Source organism: Oncorhynchus clarkii, chromosome 12, assembly GCF_045791955.1.
Source record: "Oncorhynchus clarkii lewisi isolate Uvic-CL-2024 chromosome 12, UVic_Ocla_1.0, whole genome shotgun sequence".
In the NCBI taxonomy this organism is placed as follows: domain Eukaryota; kingdom Metazoa; phylum Chordata; class Actinopteri; order Salmoniformes; family Salmonidae; genus Oncorhynchus; species Oncorhynchus clarkii.
This window is the reverse complement of record NC_092158.1, coordinates 35,931,592-35,946,739: the sequence shown is the minus strand read 5'-3', so window position 1 is coordinate 35,946,739 and position 15,148 is coordinate 35,931,592. Positions and strand designations below refer to the sequence as shown.

At 42.0% G+C, this 15,148-nt stretch overlaps 1 protein-coding gene across 10 annotated transcripts in view; it reads left to right on the top strand.

The window, feature by feature from the left end:
• Positions 1-15,148, top strand: part of LOC139423126 (protein FAM222B-like) — a 73,891-nt gene that overhangs the window by 50,668 nt on the left and 8,075 nt on the right. For 8 of the 10 annotated variants that reach the window (XM_071174800.1, XM_071174798.1, XM_071174799.1 and 5 more), the window contains one exon: positions 9,558-9,685. In XM_071174800.1, the coding sequence (XP_071030901.1) occupies positions 9,604-9,685 (82 nt within the window). In that variant the 5' untranslated portion in view covers positions 9,558-9,603. Of the gene's footprint in view, positions 1-7,559; positions 7,617-9,557; positions 9,686-15,148 lie in introns of all 10 variants that reach the window. The other 2 variants (XM_071174804.1, XM_071174802.1) reach the window with 1 other exon arrangement.

The following is a 15,148-nucleotide window of genomic DNA, read 5'->3' as shown; positions in this document are numbered from 1 at the left end:
GTGTGAGAATGTCGAACATGCGCACACACGCCATGTATGCACACGCCATGTATACACACATATACTACATTCACACGCCATGTATCCACACACATACCACATGTACACACCATGTGTATACACACACAGTGGAACAGAACGGCGACAGCTTACATGCCTGTGGGCCCCGGGCTAGCAACAGCACTGTTTCAGCAAATCCTGTTCCGCCTCTGCTGTTTGTACATCCCAGATGGGCTAATGAAGGCCACACTGACGTGAACAGTACGCACAAGAGCAGGCGAGGGCTTTTTTCATTTAGAATGCTCCGGTTCGGAATTCAAGGATAAAAAGCTATTTTCTTTCTGTTCCCCTTTCTCTTTCTTTTACCCCGGCATTCAGCTCTCCTCGCTCGCAAAAGAAAAGTAATTTAATTCTATGTCCCTGGGAGTATGCACACACACTCACGCACACTCTAGGATACAATGAATTTCTCCCAACAAGCTTTTTCCTTGGCTCTATTACTGACCCTATGACCTCAGGGTAAACACGCAATTAAATAACAGCAGCACACAGCCTGTTCTGCTTTCTCCTCTCCTTCTCCCTCAGTCATTATCACAACACAGAGGCTTAGCTCTCTTAATTGCTTTCACCTTCATTTGGGAAAGACTGCTAAGGACTAGTGGTTAATACTCAACCAACCAACCAAACAGGGTTTTCTCCCCTTTTTATAGCAAGTAGGCATTTTTCGGGAACCATCTTTTCTAATGCTACTTATTTTGATGCTGCACTCTTAGTTTTCATACACACATACTTAAACGCACTAGTTTTCCCCTTACATAGGCTACACTACAGCTGAACCCCGGTCTCTTCCTGCCCCGAAAGCGTTGGGTTGTTTTTCTCTGCAATTATCCCTATGATCCATTTCCTAACACTTCCGCCTGAATGTTTAACCAATGCAGATTGCCCTGACGTGGGGAGATATTGACTAATGCAATTATAGCTGGCTGGTGTAATTTTCTAAATGGCCCTCGCCTCTCACACTGTTTTTTTTAAATGGGTGAGTTGTTCTGCATGTCTTTCTAATGCCCCTGAGAAATGGAGGAAAGATATAGGCTTGTGTCGCGTCAAATTATTGGAGCAATTTGACATGACATGTCATGGCGTCTCTAAATGCCTTGAAGTTGTGCTTGTGACCTTGCATGCATCAGTTTTCAAGTACAGCATTGTCTCATCACTAAACTCTTATAAAAAGAGGCTCACTCAAATAGACAACTATTATAGATGTATGAGTTGTTGTGGTGGAGACTGAAGAGTCACTTGCTGCGTCATCGTGTCATGGGTCTCTAACGCATGTCGATGTTATGTAACGTTGTCGAAAGTGATGTTATGAAAATGCTTTTAGAACATATTAGACGTTTGAGTTCCTAGCACAAGATTAGAGAGATAAAAACATCATAGGAATGGTAGAGCACACCTGCTTTATTCATGGCTTTTTGATCTAGATCCTGATCAAGAAGTGAATAAAGTAAAAGCTAAAACTACCAATTTGAAAGGGGAAAAACAATAAAATACTAACAATCATTATTAACAAGCTGTATAGTCTGGTCAAACATCCACTTGCATATGTTTTCCAGCTCATTCAGCTGTAGGCTATATCACAGTGATTTTCACATTGTCCGGGGCATCAGATCTAAATGCATGATGTCCACATTGACAAATCAGATAGCTAGCATCGAATAAGCTTGTATAGTCCAGTCAAAATCCCACTTCCACATTTTGTGTTCATTCAGCGAGCAAAGTCTAGCTGTGTTAAACATTACAGTAGTTTTGAAATGGGCAACGGATAGTACTGTATTAGCCAGTAAGCTAGCTAACGGCATTGTAATTCCCACAATAAAGTCACTTTTGCAGGCTGATTGTGTACACTGTGCATAAAATGGTATTCAATATGGTTTGCAGTATGTTCTGCAAGGTTAGCTATGTAGGGATGTTGACACAATCAATTGCAGCTAGTAAGGCTTGTAATCCATCTGGATACAGGTGCCTGCCTGGGTCACTGCAGAGTAAAGTCCATATCATACCAATCTAACCCACCTGGGTTATACCATGTGGGCAATTAGGAATCCGTTGGCGTAGCAGAGGCCACGCACACACACGGGGAACAGGGATGTGGTGAGGAGGAGCCCTGATCTTAGGAAGCTGCAGCATCTGATAACTCAAAGCTGTGCTAGAGAGAGCCTGACTGTCAACAACGGTCTTACTGCACTTTCTGAGTGTTTGTGTTGTTGAAAGACCCTGTGTTTTTTTTCTGTCTGATATATGTATTTCAAGTTGATGTGGCCTAGTCACTGGGTAGGAGACCAATGCCCTGTGTCTTTCTGTCTGCCTGTCTGTCTGGTTTCATCATCTCTTGCTGTAGTCTCTCTACCACTATAGAGCAGAGTGTCAGCTGGAGCATTACCATAGACTGACCTTTGCTTCTGCGCTCCCCAGTTTTCTGACATTCAGGGGCGCTGTGGTGGAGGTGTGTTTGTGTGCAAAGGAAGTCCCCCCCCAAAACAATTGGACAAGCAGATTATAGATTTAAGTTGTCTGAATGGACAAGTAAAATAAATTCCCACAAAAATCACAATGTCAAACAACTAGGCTACTCCAATCAAAATGGGTTCAAAGTGTCCTCCAGTTGCCATGTGTTGTGCACTGTCCTACCAATCTCTGCATAGCGCTTCGGAGTAGAATTATTGGAGGCCTGCATTTTCTTGATCAAAGTCAGCCTACTGTGGTTGATATTCATTGCTAGTTAGTGAGTTATTTGCCCAGTTATAGCTAATTGTTAGTCATGAAAATCCTGAAAAAGGCATAGTGTTATGCATCCCCTGCGTGTGCCAGTGCACTTGGGTGTTATCCAGATTGCCATGTCAGGATATTCAGTAATACCGGCACTGAACACAAGGGGCACCATTTTCAAACCTCACTGATCCTCTGTAATCCAAAGGTTAGCAAAACAAACGGATGCATGTAAAATCCAATAGAGAATGCTAACTAAATGCTAATGAGCACATTGCAAACATTTTGTGTCTCTGACCGAAAGTATTTGCAGGACAGACTCTTAAAGTTATTCAAGTAACAAAAAACTGTGTGCTGCATGCAGAAAATAAATATTAAACAGCAAGACTCTTGATCCAGGGGGGATTCTCTGCTGTTACCAAGTGACCGTAACCACTGAGCTACATGGCTAACTAGCTACTAAAGGCTCCAGTCTCTTGTCATTGTGTGCTTACAAACAAACACTAAGTGACTGGGGACAACCAGTAAACTTCATAATGACAAATTATGTGACGTAGAATGAAGAACACAATCTTTATCGTCTAGCGTATTGCACAAGTTCACTGCAGGTATTTACTTAAAAGTAGCTACAAATATTCAAATTCATAAAAAAGAACATAAAATAGTTTCAATGGTGTTGTAAAACATCCCATGGCTATATCCAAATACCCCGGTATGCGGTATAATAGTATGTCGCCCAAGCCTACAGCAAACTAACTAGATAACCAGCAAAACGACACAATATGCTTTAAATTGGCTACCTCACTAGTTAAATATTTAGCTAGTTGCATGTATTAATGTAATTGTCATTCCGATGTACTAAAAAACGTTCCACCAGCACTCGTCTATAACCACAAATGGCTGACATGCAGTTGATACGGGTGCACAGTTGATGAAACCAATGCTGCACACTCAAGTTGTAAAACTGTCTCAAGTGCTCAGAATTGGGTGTAATTCTGACACCGTTGGAACGCTGGTATTCTCCTCTATTCAGTACTTCTGACAATGTTCCCCACTCTCAAAGATATTCTTAGAATATCCTAAATGACAAGGAGCTCCACGGAAAATATTTTATCCTTAAGAATTCCTGGTCTCCGGCAGCGTTTGGAAATGCCGATCTGCGGTCAAGAACGCAGAGTTCATTTCAGCCTATGCTACCCTTCAGTCCCTTGACTTAATGGCGATGATGGAGACATGGAACACCCCAGAGAACACTGCTACTCCAGCTGCTCTCTCTCCATCTGACTATGTGTTCTCACATACAGTACCAGTCAAAAGTGTAGGTGTGTGCACTCATTCAAGGGTTTTTCTTTATTTTTACTATTTTCTACATTGTAGAATAATATGGACGACGTCAAACTATGAAATAATGCATATTTTAGATTCTTCAAAGTAGCCACCCTTTGCCTTGATGATAGCTTTGCACACACTTGGCATTCTTTCAACCAGCTTCACTTGGAATGCTTTTCCAACATTCATGAAGGGGTTCCCACATATGCTGAGCACTTGGCTGCTTTTCCTTCACTCTGCGGTCCAACTCATCCCAAACCATCTTAATTGGGTTGAGATCGGGTGATTGTGGAGGCCAGGTCATCTGATGCAGCACTCCATCACTCTCCTCAGTCAATTAGCCCTTACACAGCCTGGAGGTGTGTTGGGTTATTGTCGGGTTGAAAAACAAATAATAGTCTCATTAAGCGCAAACCAGGTGGGATGGCGTATCGCTGCAGAATACTGTGGTAGCCATGCTGGTTAAGTGTGCCTTGAATTCTAAACATCACTGACAGTGTCACCAGCAAAGCACCCCCACACCATCACACCTCCTCCTCCATGCATCACGGCGGGAACCACACATGTGGAGATCATCTGTTCACCTACTCTGCTTCTCACAAAGACACGGCGGTTAGAACCAAAATTCTCAAATTTGGACTCGGCAGACCAAAGAACAGATTTTCACCAGTCTAATGTCCATTGCTTGTGTTTCTTGGCCCAAGCAAGTCTCTTCTTATTATTAGTGTCCTTTTAGTATTGGTTTCTTTGCAGCAATTCACCATGAAGGCCTAATTCATGCAGTCTCCTCTGAACAGTTGTCTGTTACTTGAACTCTGTGACGCATTTATTTGGGCCGCAATCTGAGGTGCAGTTAACTCTAATGAACTTATCCTCTGCAGCAGAGGTAACTCTGGGTCTTCCTTTCCTGATGTGGTCCTCGTCCTCATGAGAGCCAGTTTCATCATAGTGCTTGATGGTTTTTGTGACTTCACTTGAAGAAACTTTCAAAGTTCTTGACATTTTCGGGATTGACTAACCTTCATGTCTTAGTAATGATGGACTGTCTTTTCTCTTTTTTCCACCCCTACAACAAGATAGGCATTGGCTCAACAAGGTAACTGATTGGCTCAAATGCATTAAGAAGGAAAGAAATTCCAAAAATGAACTTTAAACAAGGCACACCTGTTAATTGAAATGCATTCCAGGTGACTAGCTCATGAAGGTGGTTGAGAGAATCCCAAGAGTGTGCAAAGCTGTCATCAAGGCAAAGGGTAGCTACTTTGAAGAATCTAAAATATAATTTGTTTAATACTTTTTTGGTTACTACATGATTCCATATGTGTTATTTCATCGTTTTGATGTCTTCACTATTATTCTACAAAGTAGAAAATAGTAAAAATAAAGAAACCCTTGATTGAGTAGTTGTGTCCAAACTTTTGATTGGTACTGTGTGGGTGTGTGTGTGTATATATATATAGATAGTTTGGACACACCTACAGATTCTTCAAAGTAGCCACCCTTTGCCTTGATGACAGCTTTGCACACTCTTGGCATTCTGTCAACCAGCTTCATGAGGTAGTCACCTGGAATGCATTTCAATTAACAGGTGTGCCTTGTTACAGGTTAATTTGTGGAATTTCTTTCCTTCTTAATGTGTTTCAGCCAATCAGTTGTGTTGTGACAAGGTAGGGGTGGTATACAAAATATAGCCCTATTTGGTAAAAGACCAAGTCCGTATTTGGACAAGAACAGCTCAAATAAGCAAAGAGAAACGACAGTCCAACATTACTTTTAGATATGAAGGTCAGTCAATCTGGAACATTTCAAGAACTTTGAAAGTTACTTCAAGTGCAGTTGCAAAAAACATAAAGCGCTAAGGTGCAGGGTTCAGTAACCGGGTGGTAGCCGGCTAGTAACAGTGACAAAAGTTCAGGGCAGGGTACTGGGTGGAGGACAGCCAGTAGTAACTATTTAACAGTCTGATGGCCTTGAAATAGAAGCTGTTTTTCAGTCTCTCGGTCCAAGCTTTGATGCCCCTGAACTAACCTCGCCTTCTGGATGATAGCGGGGTGAACAGGCCGTGGCTCGGGTGGCTGAGGTCCTTGATTTTCTTGGCCTTCCTGTGACACCGGGTCCTATAGATGTCTTGGAGGGCCGGCAGTGTGCGCCTGGTGATGCATTGGGCAGACCACACCACCCTCTGGAGAGCCCAACAGGATTATTTCAATGGTGCATCTGTAAAAGATTGAGGGCCAAGAAGTGTCTTAAGGGCCAAGCCAAATTTCCTCAGCCTCCTGAGATTGAAGAGGTGCTGTTGAGCCACCTTCACCACACTGGCTGTGTGGGTGGACCATTTCAGATTTTCAATGATGTGTACGCCAAGGATCTTGAAGCTTTTCACATTCTCCACTGCGGCCCCATCAATGTGGATGGGGGCGTGCTCCCTCTGCTGTCTCCTGAAGTCCACGATCCACTTCTTCGTTTTGTTAAGTGCCTTGCTCAAAGCCACAACTGTAGCATATATAATATATGGGATCAGAGACCAGCAGCCTTCCATTGTCAATACCAGTGATTTAACATGCATTTTATTTTGTGAAGTGGTTCCTTGCATCATACAGCAAAATGTAAAGTCACGTTTTTGGCCCATGTTTTTTTGCAAAAAAATCTGTCCTACTTGTCTGAACAAGTGGCTAAAAAAGTTAATGTCAAGCCCTGGTTTGTGTGTGTGTGTGTGTTGATGCATTCCTCTGGGTGTGTACGCAACAAACCAATAAATTGAGATCTTGTTTTGACTGAACCCTCCCATCCTCGTCTATCTATATTCTTCTTGAAACACCTGCAACCACACGTCTGCAGTTGATGTGAGGTTGACTACCTCCACCCCAATGCCTTTTGTGTTCTTGAAAAGATTGTCATCCTTGCAGAAAAATATTATCACTAAGATGAATGAATGGAAAGAGGGGGTGGGGGGGTGGGGATCTTCCTTGCAGCTGTAAGACCGGTGCTGAAATCTTCTATTCCTCAAATCCTTACCGGGAGGAAAAACCAACCTATCAGGCCAATTAAAGTTAATGCGTGGTGACACTTTGAATCAATGGCAGGGATTGCTGCCATATGGTTGGCCACTGGTCAGGCTGTAAATCAGGAAGAAGAGTGTGCAGGACTGAGGGAGGAGAGGGGGGGGTGTGTCAGGGAGGATGACGCAGCATCACCCCTTGCCACATAGAACGGAACAGCATCAAATCCATGATCTGTCTGGTGGTGTGAAGAAAGTGCACTCCCTCTACCGCCCATTATCTCCGTCAAGCCTCCCCCAGCTCTAACCTCCCTTCCACCTCTCTGTGTGTGTGTAATTGCCAGCTTCATTAAGGCGTGTTTTGTTTCCCCTCCCAGGGAGGATTTTAAATGAGCTGTCATCCTGACCTTTTTCAGCTCCTGTGTTCTTAAAGGGAGTTCATCTCACCCTCTCTCTCCTTCTACAGGGGACAGACACTTTTAAGCCGGCACCCTGCGGCAGACGGCCATGCCAAGGTTGTTTTGTGGGTAATTTCCTTCCTCATAACAACGCGGTGTGTGTGTGTTTGTCTGTGCTCCGGTGTTTGTTCTGATGCCACACAGCAGCAAAGGAGAAGGGCACGGGGCAACACACTCTGTCGACTTAATTTGCTCCCTGACTGTTCTTCAGTACAAGCATCTGTGGTGTTTTTAATACTGTAACTAAGTGAAGCAGTCTGCAATTAAATATGTTCTCTCTGCTGATGTTACTGGGTGGCAATCTCTCACACACATACAGCCTCTCATTATTAAAGTACCTTGTTATTTATTGAATTTTATACGGTCTCTCTACTCCATTGTTTGATATCCCCTAAATGTACTCCTGTTGTGGCTGTTGGACTGTAGTAGGGCTGGGCGATATGGCCAAAATAGCATATCATGGTATTTTTCAAATTTATGATGGTATTTTATGTTTTTGATTAATAAAAGTTATACATTTTCTTTGAGTAGTGTGTGACCCTAGATTGGAAACACATTCTAAATTATTTCAATGGGTCTTTCTTCATTCGGATTGTTTTATACTGTTCAATTCAAATTCAACCTAAAATAATTTATTGCATTTCCATCAATTTCTGTATTTCCTGCACTCATTTCAGATCATTTCCACACTGCCACAATATGGGCAAAAATACTAGACCTTATTTTTAACCAAATATTGCGATTTAGATCAAAACACTTGGATTAACTTTTGGAATCATGGAAATATAATGTTTATTATAATTATATAGTTAGAATATAAATAATAGTGGGCACTTTGAATGCAGTGTTTGACATACCGAATGAAAATGCCATGGAAGAGTTTTGTGATAGGGTAGGCACCAAAGTGATGTTCAGTGTTTCCTAGGGGACCCTATAATCTTTGTCTACATTAAATATTTTTCATATAACCAAAATATTCATGCTTCGCCTATTCCTCTTTTGATTTAGAAGATACTGTTGCACAAACAACATGCTTATTTAAGCCTCCACCAGTACTGGTATCAAGCTGTATTAGCTAGCTACGTTTGCTCTGACTCAGTACTTTTATTAGCTAGCTAATCGCTAACTAGCGATTAGCATTAGTGGCTAACACTTTAGCTTAACTTGCTAAAAAAATACAAACTAGCTGTTTGCAGATGTAAGAAACACAAACTAATATTGTAATTATAGAGCGCTTGTGGATTTATATTAAGATCAATGTTACATGTGCTGCATTGACCATGCAGACTGAACGAACGTGGCTCGTGGTCAAGCAACAGGGTGGGACTAGTTCTGTGGAAAGAGGTATGGAGAGAGAGCAGAGATGGATGACTACAGTAGCGGAGTAACCTATATAAATGGACGTTACACACGGTATATCACATTTAACAAACCAAACATTCAAATACCCTTATAGAAGGTAAAGTTAAAAACTCGGTCCTTGCATAAATACCGGTGTGTGTGTATAGTAAAATACGGTATACCGCCCAGCCCTAGACCGTAGTATTGATGTGTTACCTACTGCCATGTTCCTACTATTGCTCTCTGGAGTGGGTTCTTTGTGAGTGGAGTTCATATCTGTCATTAAAGGAGAAGTTTGCTTTTTTACAACTAAAAAAGTATATGCAAATGGTGTGTTGTAGAAGGGTGGTGACGCTTTTTTGCGATTTCACTTGCTTTTGAAGGGGTGGGGCAGGGTTGACTCTGTGACATAGTAATTCTAAACCTCCCAAGGCCTGGGGGAAGAGTCTGCCCCACGTTTTACCTTGGCTGTTTGATGTTTTAATTTAAGTTGTTATTCACATCAAATGTCACCTCTACCTGATGCTCCAGGTGTGAAACACTTTCTAATTGAAAGGTAACTGTGTCCTCCCTGAACTATCTCTATGTAGCATATGTGTCCCTGCAGTTATGTTTGAGTTCTGACCTCTCTCCTGTCCTCTCTCTTCCTCCCTCTCTCTCTGCAGTGTGAGTAGCAACGGATGTCCCATGTTGCATTAGTGTCTGTGTGAAATGCTGGCCTGCCTGCCAGGGCCAGGTGACCTCTCCCTCCAGCTTCTTTCCCACACGCAGATGAACACTGGACTTCAGAAATGTAAGGGTCTCTACTCTACTCTCCTACACACAAACACTCACTCACTCACTCACACGTCATTCATTCCCTCTCTCTCACACACACACACACACTCACTCACTCACTCACTCACTCACTCACAAGTCATTCATTCCCACTCACTCATTCACTCACACACACACACACACACACACACACACACAAGTCATTCATTCCGTTTTCAAGACCCAAGGTCTTTTAAAGGCAGTACACATGTAGCAGCGGCGTTATACCACCTTGCAATACAGAAATTGGTGTACGGAAGGAGGCTAATTCGTACATTTTCAATCCAAATATTTTTTATAAAGATAAGCATTGTTAGATTATAGGAGTAATTATGGTAGTCCTAAAACTTTCTTCCTCTGAGTCAGTTGGCGCACCGATGCTCACTGCGCACCGATGCGCACCGATGCTCATAACCTCACACTCAATGTCAACAAAACTAAGGAGATGATTGTGGACTTCAGGAAACAGCAGAGGGAACATCCCCCTATCCACATCGATGGAACAGTAGTGGAGAGGGTAGTAAGTTCCTCGGCGTACACATCACAGACAAACTGAATTGGTCCACCCACACAGACAGCATCGTGAAGAAGGCGCAGCAGCGCCTCTTCAACCTCAGGAGGCTGAAGAAATTCGGCTTGTCACCAAAAGCACTCACAAACTTCTACAGATGCACAATCGAGAGCATCCTGTCGGGCTGTATCACCGCCTGGTACGGCAACTGCTCCGCCCACAACCGTAAGGCTCTCCAGAGGGTAGTAAGGTCTGCACAACGCATCACCGGGGGCAAACTACCTGCCCTCCAGGACACCTACACCACCCAATGTCACAGGAAGGCCATAAAAATCATCAAGGACAACATCCACCCGAGCCACTGCCTGTTCACCCCGCTATCATCCAGAAGGCGAGGTCAGTACAGGTGCATCAAAGCTGGGACCGAGAGACTGAAAAACAGCTTCTATCTCAAGGCCATCAGACTGTTAAAGAGCCACCACTAACATTGAGTGGCTGCTGCCAACACACTGACTCAACTCCAGCCACTTTAATAATGGGAATTGATGGGAAATGATGTAAAATATATCACTAGCCACTTTAAAACAATGCTACCTAATATAATGTTTACATACCCTACATTATTCATCTCATATGTATATGTATATACTGTACTCTATCATCTACTGAATCTTTATGTAATACATGTATCACTTGCCACTTTAACTATGCCACTTTGTTTACATACTCATCTCATATGTATATACTGCACTCATAACCATCTACTGTATCTTGCCTATGCCGCTCTGTACCATCATCATATATCTTTATGTACATATTCTTTATCCCCTTACACTTGTGTGTATAAGGTAGTAGTTTTGGAATTGTTACCTAGATTACTTGTTGGTTATTACTGCATTGTCGGAACTAGAAGCACAAGCATTTCGCTACACTCGCATTAACATCTGCTAACCATGTGTATGTGACAAATAAAATTTGATTTGATTTGATTCATAACACAAGCCTGCAGTATAATAGGCTAATAACCACACCAAAACTTAACAGCTAAAAAAAAAAAAAAAAGCTTAAAAACTTTCTCAACTTTATTAGGGTAATATCAGAAGTAAGTCAAACCATTGTTTATAGGGAAAATATGAGCAGGATAATATGTTGTGGCAAACACAACATTGCAGTTGTAACTTCATTTTGTGCAAGAAAATGGCTCAACAGAAGAACAAAATCCAATTGCGAACTGGTTTAAACTGTCACAAAAGTTTTGAATGGGCTATATTGCAACAATTACAAAAAAGGCTAGTGCCTACCATACCCAACAAATGACAGCAATAGGCTAATGATATTTATTTTACAACAGTCCTACTTATAAGCTATCCTGAACAAAAAATATAAATGCAACAACTGTTGGTCCCATGTTTCATGAACTGAAATAAATTCTCAAATTCCATATGCACAAAAAGCTTATTTCTCTAAAATGCACAAATTTGTTTACATCCCAGTTAGTGAGCATTTCTCTTTTGCCAAGATAATCCATCCACCTGACAGGTGTGGCATATCAAGAAGCTGATTAAATAGCATGATCATTACACAGGTTTACCTTGTGCTGGGGACAATAAAAGGCCACTGTAAAATGTGCAGTTTTGTCACACAACACAATGCCACAGATGTCTCAAGTTTTGAGGGAGCGCGCAATTAGCATGCAGACTGCAGAAATGTCCACCAGAACTGTTGCCAGATAATTTCATATGAATTTGTCTTCCATAAGTCGAGTCTGATGTTGTTTTAGAGAATTTGGCAGTACATCCAACCGGCCTTACAACCGCTGACCACGTGTAACCACGCCAGCCCAGGACCTCCACATCCGGCTTCTTCACCTGTAGTATCGTCTGAGACCAGCCACCCAGACAGCTGAGGAAGCTGTGGGTTTGCACAACCGAGTCATTTCTGTACAAGATGTCAGAAACGGTCTCACCAGGATCTTGACCTGACTGCAGTTTGGCGTCGTAACCGACTTCAGTGGGCAAATGCTCCACTTCGATGGCCTCTGGCATGCTGGAGAAGTGTGCTCTTCACAGATGAATCTTGGTTTTAACTGTGCCGGGCAAATGGCAGACAAGCGTGTATGGCGTCGTGTTTGGCGGGCGGGTTTGCTGATGTCAATGTTGGGAACAATTTCTGTAAGTTGTGTCCCAGTTTTTCCATGGCCTGCATACTCACTAGACATGTCACCCATTGAGCATGTTTGGGATGCTCTGGATCGACGTGTACGACAGCGTGTTCCAGTTCCCGCTAATATCCAGCAACTTCGCACAGCCATTGAAGAGGAGCGGGACAACATTCCACAGGTCATAATCAACAGCCAGATCAACTCTATGCGAAGGAGGTGTTGTGCTGCATGAGGTGAAATCCATAGACTAGCACCTAATGAATGTATTCAAATTCACTGAGTTCCTTAAATGAACTGTAACTCAGTAACCTTTGAAATAGTTGTGTTGTTTTTATTCAGTGTAAATACGGGGACACAATTAAAGACAGATTAAACTTAATTTAGCAAACAAATGTCTGAACAGAATGAAACAAAACACATGTTCCATATTTTAAAGAACTGGTTTAGATGAATAAACAGGCCTACAATAATAATGAAAACAATAATAATTATGATAATAAAACGAATGATTATTAATACGGAAAAATAAAAAAATAAAAGTTCCAAAATTGCATCCTACCTGAATAGCGTGTTGCCCTGCATTTGGCCCTGTCAATGTTCTTTTCGTCTTTGTCCACTACAATCTAAAATCTTTGTGCTCTAATATCGTAGGCTAATTTATTTGGGGCAAATTTTTGGGGAAACTCAAAGCACATTAGCTATATCACTAACCCTAAAGATAATACCCGCTGCTAGTAGCCATGTATTAATCTTAACAGCACATGTAATGTAAAAAACAAACACATTTTGCAGTTGTAGCCTAGCACCCAATGAGGCCTATGCAATGGCCAATGTGCATTTCGCACTTTATGTATGTCAAAGCCATATCAAATATCTTGTTTGTAAAATAGTTGCTATTGAGCTAAAAATTGAGTTGAGAAATAAAAATTATACTTACAGAAAGCTGTGAACATCCTCTCCCCATCTGTGAGCAACACACCCTTCTCGCACAGTCTCACCTGTCTCAACATGTGATACCCCCACCCCCTCTCTCCCAACCCCAGGTGACATATCTCTCTCACGCACACTTCAGTCGATAGTCCTAAATATTTTCGGTATTTGCTGTTATTGAATTCATTTCTGAGATTCCTATGGTTTACGATCACATGATGGTTACATTGCCTAAAATGTACAACCAAACAGGAGTAACAGATGCATGTTGTTTTGAACAATGGACACCCATTAATGTTTTCTCCTTTCTTTTTGGTCCCTCAGAACTGGTGCCAAGTCCTGTAGAAAGCTTCTCAAATCTCCTATCCAAGCTCTCCGACTGTACGATGTTGGCCATCTTATGCCACGATTTTGCAGTCCAGACATAATGTTCACGTCGTGTGCAAATTCTTTGGCCGTAAAAGATTGTGGAGTGTCTTGGCACTCTCATTGTGACAGGGTCGAGGTCTGCCGATTATAAGTAGCACTACGTGCGGCCGTAGGCTCTGACAAAGTTCTGGCAAAAACATGTAGCCTTAATCGTGTAGTGTGGCTGGTGTTACGAGCCGATCCTGGTGACTGACCAATAGGAACACAACCTACACTGAGTATGCTCACAATAATACGATTTTGAATAGTCCGATTAATATAATAGTATGATCTAAACGTTTACATGCTTTGCAAGACAAATGATTTCCCTAATAATCTTGTTTACATAACATCTGAAATCAGGCCACCTGATGGGATTTTGATAAATGGGCAATCGCCAATCAAAATAAACTTTTTACCATAGCGGCCATGTTATTTTTGGGAAGCCTATTTAATTCTGAGTTCGGACATATAAAGTTTGTATATGAAAACTATTTCTAAGATGCATACTGGCTGGTGCTGGCACATGCGCAGATCTAATACACCGCTGCACTTGACGTAGCCTACGTCGGCTTACATAGCCTCACAAGCCAATCGCACAATGTCTCTACAGAACAAGCAAGTCGTACAATCTGTCTAGGTTGATATCAAAAAATTGTATTTGGTAACATCGCACAGTGTGACATCTAATTATCTTAAAAGACTGAATCCAACGATCAGTGTGGGAAAGCTTTTAGATTACGTTCCCTGTGCATTATTGATCAGACCCAACCCAGGGCATACCCCAAAAGACCAGCTTGATTTAGATCTCCCCCTCCCCTCTGTTCTCCCTCTCCCTGAGGCACAGAGATCTCCCTCTAGCTAGTTCCTGCAGCAGGTTTGTGTGTTATAAAACACTCTCTCTCCATCTATGGCTCATCAAGACTGTAATTTCAGAATCACTGTAATCCGCCTACCCCCAGGAGCACAGTGCCAAGCGAGGGGGAGTCTCACTAAGTGCCAACGTCCGCCATGTTGTTCTGTTCCTCCTCTCCTCTGGCAGGCATGTGACAGAGTACAGTGGAACAAGCTTGGTTTTAAAAAGGTCCACTCTGTAATAATGTCTGTCGCTTGCTGCGCTGCTGTGTAATGCACATCAAAGCAGTAGGGACTGAAAGTAGAAGTTTGATTTGGTTTATCAATGAACGAGTACCTTTTTTCCCATTCCTATCAATAAAATAATTATATTAAGTCATACAAAAGTTTAACTGTGCGGGAAGTTTCAAATGCATTTGTCATTTCTAAATCTGTAATGTGATAGGTATTTGACCATTTACTATTTTTTAACACACAAAAACACATTTGATGAATATTTAATCAGTTGTCTTCCACAAATGAAGTTTATGTTGACTCAATCTTTGAGAGGGAGGGAATCTGACTTCATTGGTCTT